We start from the raw sequence: 6,539 nt of genomic DNA, 5'->3' as shown, positions 1-6,539 counted from the left end.
CCTGTGAAGGGCACTTCAGCGAGGCATTTTCTCCAAGATGCTGCAGCCTCCAGGCATGAGATCATTGTGTGCTCTGTGACATAAAGATATATCCATTAAGAATACATATAAGAAACATGCTGTTTCACTTTCAATCATGTAGGGACCTGTGAAAGGCACTTGGCACTATGTGTTCCCATGTTCAGTGAGATTATAAACAGTCCTATTATGTGTTACTACCTCCCATAGCCATTTCCAGGCCAATTCTGTGGGCTTATATTTGGAAATGCACACACAAAAAATGTGGAAATTGAAGAAAAACACTCCACATTTTACAAGTGTACATGTTTTAGGTAAAAAGTCCATAGAAGATCTGTTAGGGGCCACAGGATGCCTTTGGACTGGCCACTCCACAGCGGCTTTAAATGGGCCGCCAGTCGTGAGGCTGTCTTACTCTAAATCGGGCATTTGGCAAGAAGGAGGAAGTAGAGAGATGGAGCCCAAAAAAGGGTCAGAGAGATGAGAGGGTGAGGAGAGAAAGGGACAGGAGGGCGGAGAGCAGAGGAAACTGAGGGACAGAGCCATGACAGGTGAATAAGGAAAGGAGACTAAAGAAGGGAGGAGAAGAGGGAGGAATGTTACATGTTCAGAGGAGGAGAAAGAGACAAGGAGGTTGTTGTGGGGAGGGGGATGAAGAAGAGAAATGGGCAGGATATTGGAGAGGAAGAAGAGAGAGATGCTGGCAAGAGGAGAAAAAGCAATAGGGAGATGATGAGAGATGAAAACAGGCCAGAAGGAGTGCAGGAGGTGGAGAAACACAAAGAGATACAAATTTGGCAGGTGGAGAAGAAGGAGGATCAATGAAGTGGTGAGATGAAGAGAAGGAGGGATAGAGGGATGCTGGGAATGACATGAAAAGTGATATGGTGTTAGTGGGGGACTAAGGGACGCTAGAAAAAAAGTGGGACAGAAAAAGGATGGATTGGAGATGGAGAAGAAGAGGTACAGCAGAGGAGAGATATAAGAGGGAGGAAGAAGACTTAAAGAGGTCAAAAGGAGGATGATAAGAGTTGGATGAAGGGAGTAAGGAATCGATGAGTGAAGGAGAGGGAGGGAGGAAGGAAGTGCAAGTGGAGAGAGGATACACGTAGAAGAGAATTACTTACTGCATTTATCGGACAAGGCTACAGTGCAATCTTATTGGTATTTACATGAAAGTCTGAGACTTTGGGGATGGCTGATGTCTGTCGGCTGAATATGTAATGATGGCCTGTTTACTTCTGCCAGGTTATTGCTTTCTTGACTTCATAATGAGCAGGTTATGATGGGAGACAGGGCAAAAAAAACGACAGAAGCTCTGGGGATGGTGGATGAACAGAGTGGTGAAAGGATGGAGGATGGAAAGAGAGCTGCTGTTTGGGCACTAATAAAGGTCAGAGACTCAGGGGGCCCGCTGCTGTCTGACAGCACAAACACACCAACCTATAACACAGACAGAAAGAAAGAGTGGTGTGGGAGTGGGCAGAAGGACAGAGGGGGAAATTATTGGTGTGTGTGACAGAGCTGATAGAAACAATTGATTTCCCAACCTAAAACTAAAACATAGCTAATTATCGGAACAAAGGCAGCTAATGGATACGTAGCCTAATAATTACCCTGAAGTATAGGCTATTTTGAGTGCAATGTCCTTTAAAACAGGCCACGCTCCTCACAGCAATATGGTGTTGTGGGAGACATCATATGTGGCCCACTGTAATTATTGTTTGCTTCAGCACAGCATGTCATTCAGGCATGTGTTAATGTTGTCAGACAGTTTTTTAAGTGAATCCTAGGCTTTGGTTACACAGGAACAGAGACACAGTCAGGGTGGATTTTAGGATTAATGAGAATACAAGTCTAAATTCTCAGAGTATAACTCCATCTACCAAAACACAATTTCCACAATTAATATAATTTAACTGTTAGATTATGGTTTCTGTTAATGTGATAGCCAAAAGCTGTGTCAAATGCTCTACAATGCAAGATCACTTATACAGATGATTCTGTTGTATAATTATAAAATATGTTTCATCTAATTTATTCTCAAATGCAAGAATATTGAGAGAAATCTCCCTCTCTGAGAACATGTCCTTGTTATTCTCAGTGGCACACAGCACTGCACAAAGTTATCAACTGGAAAATTAATATTTTGTTTGTGTTTAAAGCAAATGTTTAATTCAAGTTTAATAGTTGAATAATAGTTGACTTTGGACTTTCTGGGAATTGATGAAATTCATATATTGACTGTACTGGGTTAACCTTGGAGCTGGGGATAAATAAGGTAAATGTAACCTAGTTTTTTTTTCAGGTTGCTATCTGGAATCAATTGCCTATAAAAAATAAAATAAAATAAAAAACATTTCCCATTTTCCCCTTTCCACAACAGCTAAAAACTTCATGGAATTTTCACAAAACTGCTCCACTCAAAGTCCACTTACTGCGTTTCCGAAGCATGCCCCACATTTCGTGGTCTTCTTCAGCAGACGGAGTTCCTCAGTTGTAGTGCAATTTGATTAATTAAAAGGCAGCCACGGCCTTTCTAACTGGGGCCATGTTGTGTTCGACTTAAAGTAGCCCTGCGCCAACATTGTACATGGTGTAAAAGTTATTTTCCGGTGCAGGAGAGGGCATCTTTTGTGTCAGAAGAACTTCAATCGAACGCACGCGTGTTTGAAACACCGCCGCCATCTTGTGGACATCAGTTATAGTTCAGCAGCTCTACTGCGCTTCCGTTCAGTTTGGACCTAGTTGGTTGCCGTGAGGAGGAGCAAGCGTCGTCCTAGCAACGGACGGGGCTTGTTTCAATGAGTAGCAGTAGGATTTTTCTGAACTGACTTTATGATAATAGTTAGTTGTGAAACAAAGACTCATTTAATTTTTATGTTTACTAACCGAAGCTGTTATGGCCACGAGCAACCCGTCAGTGTTTCTCCTCACAGTGAACGGTCAAATTGAGGGAGCTAATGTGAGTGGTTTCTCTTAGTTAGCCTAGCCTAGCAACAACATTTTTTTAGCATCAGCAGTACTGGTAGCATGTGTTTTTTTATCCGAATTTGTGTTTCGTTACACACAGGTAGGGAGTTAACGTCTTGTACTTTCGTGTTGTATTTCAGTTTCCAGAGTATGACAACCTGTATTGTAAATACTGTTTTGTCTACGGACACGACTGGGCTCCCACCTCGGTGAGTAGCAGGCGGATGACATGAAGGCTATGTCTTTTACGACTGTCTTATATTATTAATGCACCAAACTTCATACTCACCTATTTGAATGCAAGATATGCATTATATTCTGTCTAAATTTTGGTGACCTGAAAATCAAGCCGTGCGTACTTGTTTTCATGTACAAGCTCTTCTACAAAGCAAGCCTTAAAAGAAATGTATTCATAATATAAACCTTTATACAAATGTGTAGTTTAGTGCTGGAACAATTAGACAATTATAACTCCAGTTGGTAATCAAATAATTGATTCAAAGTCATCTCTCAAACATTTCTTCTCAAATGTGCACATTTGCTGTTTTAATCTGCTTTATGTCACTATAAATTGAATATATTAGTGTTTTGTCTGTTGGCTGGGTACTTGGTATTTGTGATGGACATTATTAAATTTTTTCTGACATTTAATTGACTAAACAACATATACATTTATCAAAATAATCAACGGATCAATTAATAATGAAAATAACTGATGGTTACAGACAGCCACTGTATATTTCTGTGCCAGCATTCTTCTAAAATACAAGTTACTCTTTAATGTAAAATTTGAAAAGCTTTTCGGCTAATTGCATTAAATCTCATTATGAGCATGGTGACCAGGGAGTAAGGTGTTATCTTTGTTAACAGGGCGGTCAACTTTAGATAAATTTATACAGAACTCTTAATTCAGGTTTTACAAGGGTCTCCTTAGAATAGAAATTCTTGTCTACAAATGTGATGGGCTAATTCACCTATTTTATTATAAAATTGTTGAGAGTGTTTTCCGGATGCGACAACAGCGCTGCAGTAAGGTATGATGGTGTAGTGCTATTGTTCTGTTCTTTAAGGAAGACCATGCTCATTAACTCTGATGTTAGGAACCATTAATTATTCCCAAAGGTTTGAAAAGTACTAATATTTCATAATATACATAAAAGAAGACATAGAAGAGGTAAACTCATGTCTGGTTATCATCATATTTGTAAATCTTTGTGTCTGTCTTGTTTCTCCCTAGGGGTTGGAGGAAGGCATCACTCAAATAACCTGTAAAGGCAGTCAGTCTTCACACAGATTAATATGGAACTTCCCACTGGAAACAACATTTAAGAGCACAAACCCATCTGGATGTAAGCATTACTCACACATATACAAACCATGCACTGTTGGTTGGCAGCTGTCACTGTTGTTTATCCATGGATTGATAAATATCACTGACATTCCTATACAAATCATATTCTATAAAAAGTATGAATAATACTGAGATTTCAGTTTGGATTTCCTCTTCATTTTACAGGGCCTCAGCTTGTGGTAAGTGTGTATGGTCCAGATGTGTTTGGCAACGATGTGGTCCGGGGCTATGGAGCAACACACATCCCCTTCAATCCTGGACAGTCAGTACACCCTCCATAAACTTCTTCTGTTTTTTTTTTTTTTTAAATATACTAAAAGAAGGCATCAATTTTAGTAGTACTAGTGCTTGCATTTTAAGTGACTAGTTAGAAAAATTTCACATTCCTTCCTAAAGCATTCGCATATGACTTTTTTCCTTCACAAGAATAAAGTGTAACCACAGTAAGGTGGGGTGTGATTTTTGCTTGATGTGATTGAATTGTACTTGTTTATTTTCTGTTATGTGTTTTATTTCCCAGACATACAAGAACCATCCCCATGTTTGTTCCTGAGCCCACATGGAGACTTCAGAAATTCACAAGGTGAGATATGTGAAGAGTTTTGTGTTTAGTTTTCTCTCTCTCAGCAGCTGTGACTGATGAGTTGTGCCAGCTGGGTGAAACAGCCGATCTCCGAGTGTTATCAAATATTTACTGCTCCTCCGTGTGAGTCCCACTGAGGCTAAAGTCTTTGGCCTCTAATGTGAGATTACTCCACATCAATGTGTGTTGTTTCCCAGCTGCTGTTATCAGTGCATGGAAAGACATTGGTATTCACAAGGTATTCACTGTTTTTTTGAATTCCCAACAACACAGTAGGCTGTTAACGATGCACAGATGCACATCTGGACCTTTGAATTCACAATTTAAACAGCAACAATGGTTACCAGATTTTGTTTTCCCACTTGATCTGGGAAAATGTGACAGGTATAAGTAGGTGGTTCTCTTTTTTGCTAATGCACTCTACCTAGTTATACTTTACACGTACATTAACGTCACTTGCTGTGTGTCGGAGAAGGGGATAATATAGGATAGGAAGTGCATAATATTTTCTGATTGGTTGAATCAATTTGTAGCACAAGATTTCTCTTCATGAAAAGTTTGAAAATTGCTTAAACAAATTGCCAGAAAGAGAATGATACTGGAAAAAAAAATGTACGTCTTGAAGTAAAAGCCCAAAATTAACCTCATGTATCGGTGGCTAATCCATCAGTCTATAAAATATATACAGTATATTGTCAGTTGACTTGGAGGTGTCATGCCTGTGTCTCTTTAGTTTTTTTTTTGCTGTCTGTACTTCTTAACCTGGTTTTCTCCTTGTTTAGCTGGCTGTTGGGACGGCGGCCCGAGTACACAGACCCTAAAGTAGTGGCCCAGGGTGAAGGCAGAGAAGGTTTGTTTCTGCTCTCTCTAATAAATAGATGTGGACATGTGGAACTCGGGAGTTTAATGCATTTTACCCAATGTAATGTAAATTTCTTCTATATAGATAGAAAATATTTGAAGTTACTAAATTACCAAATAATTTTAAGTGAGGTACACACTTCAATTCCCATTTAATTGATTAAGTACGTTTTATGTTAAAATTCTGTTTAAGTCTTTTAACATTGTTATTTCTACAATATGTATCCTGTACGATATCTGTTTGCAGTGACGCGGGTTCGTTCCCAGGGCTTTGTCACAGTTTCCTTTCACATCATGACTAAAGACATGAAGAAGCTGGGCTATGACACAGGGCCATCAAGCCCTGCAAACACACCATCTGTCACATCTGGCTGGTCAACAGAGGAACAACCATACAATATGTAATAACATATGAGACTTTTTTTTCTTGAGATACAACTTGCAGCTATTCTTTTTTTGCCATCAAGGATGCTTGGTCCCCACCAAAACGAAAGCACAACACGTTAAATAGAAAATGTCTCTAACTTTCCCCAGTTGTCCAGTTGATTGTTGCCACAGCCACTTCACTTCAGAAACAAAGTGAACACCAGAACACACACACAATTTTTCATAGTAAAATGTATAGAAATAAAAAAAATTTAATTTTACTAGATACATTCAAAGCTGTTTTAAGCCGTTTGTATGTATGTATTTGCTTCACAATTTTTTTTTTACTTTCTTAAATAAATGTACTTTTTCACATTTGAATGTTTT

The 6,539-nt window shown here is 39.0% G+C and overlaps 1 protein-coding gene across 1 annotated transcript; it reads left to right on the top strand.

The window, feature by feature from the left end:
• Positions 1-2,772: 2,772 nt before the first annotated feature.
• On the top strand, positions 2,773-6,533 carry b9d1 (B9 protein domain 1). Its single transcript, XM_056401662.1, has 7 exons — positions 2,773-2,983; positions 3,132-3,200; positions 4,229-4,340; positions 4,508-4,604; positions 4,863-4,925; positions 5,708-5,775; positions 6,034-6,533. The coding sequence occupies exons 1-7, from the start codon at positions 2,921-2,923 to the stop codon at positions 6,189-6,191; spliced, it is 630 nt and encodes a 209-aa protein (XP_056257637.1). The 5' UTR covers positions 2,773-2,920; the 3' UTR covers positions 6,192-6,533.
• The last annotated feature ends 6 nt before the right edge of the window (positions 6,534-6,539 follow it).

This window comes from Seriola aureovittata, chromosome 17 (assembly GCF_021018895.1).
Source record: "Seriola aureovittata isolate HTS-2021-v1 ecotype China chromosome 17, ASM2101889v1, whole genome shotgun sequence".
In the NCBI taxonomy this organism is placed as follows: domain Eukaryota; kingdom Metazoa; phylum Chordata; class Actinopteri; order Carangiformes; family Carangidae; genus Seriola; species Seriola aureovittata.
The sequence above is the reverse complement of the archived record's forward strand: the minus strand, read 5'-3'. Positions and strand labels throughout refer to the sequence as shown.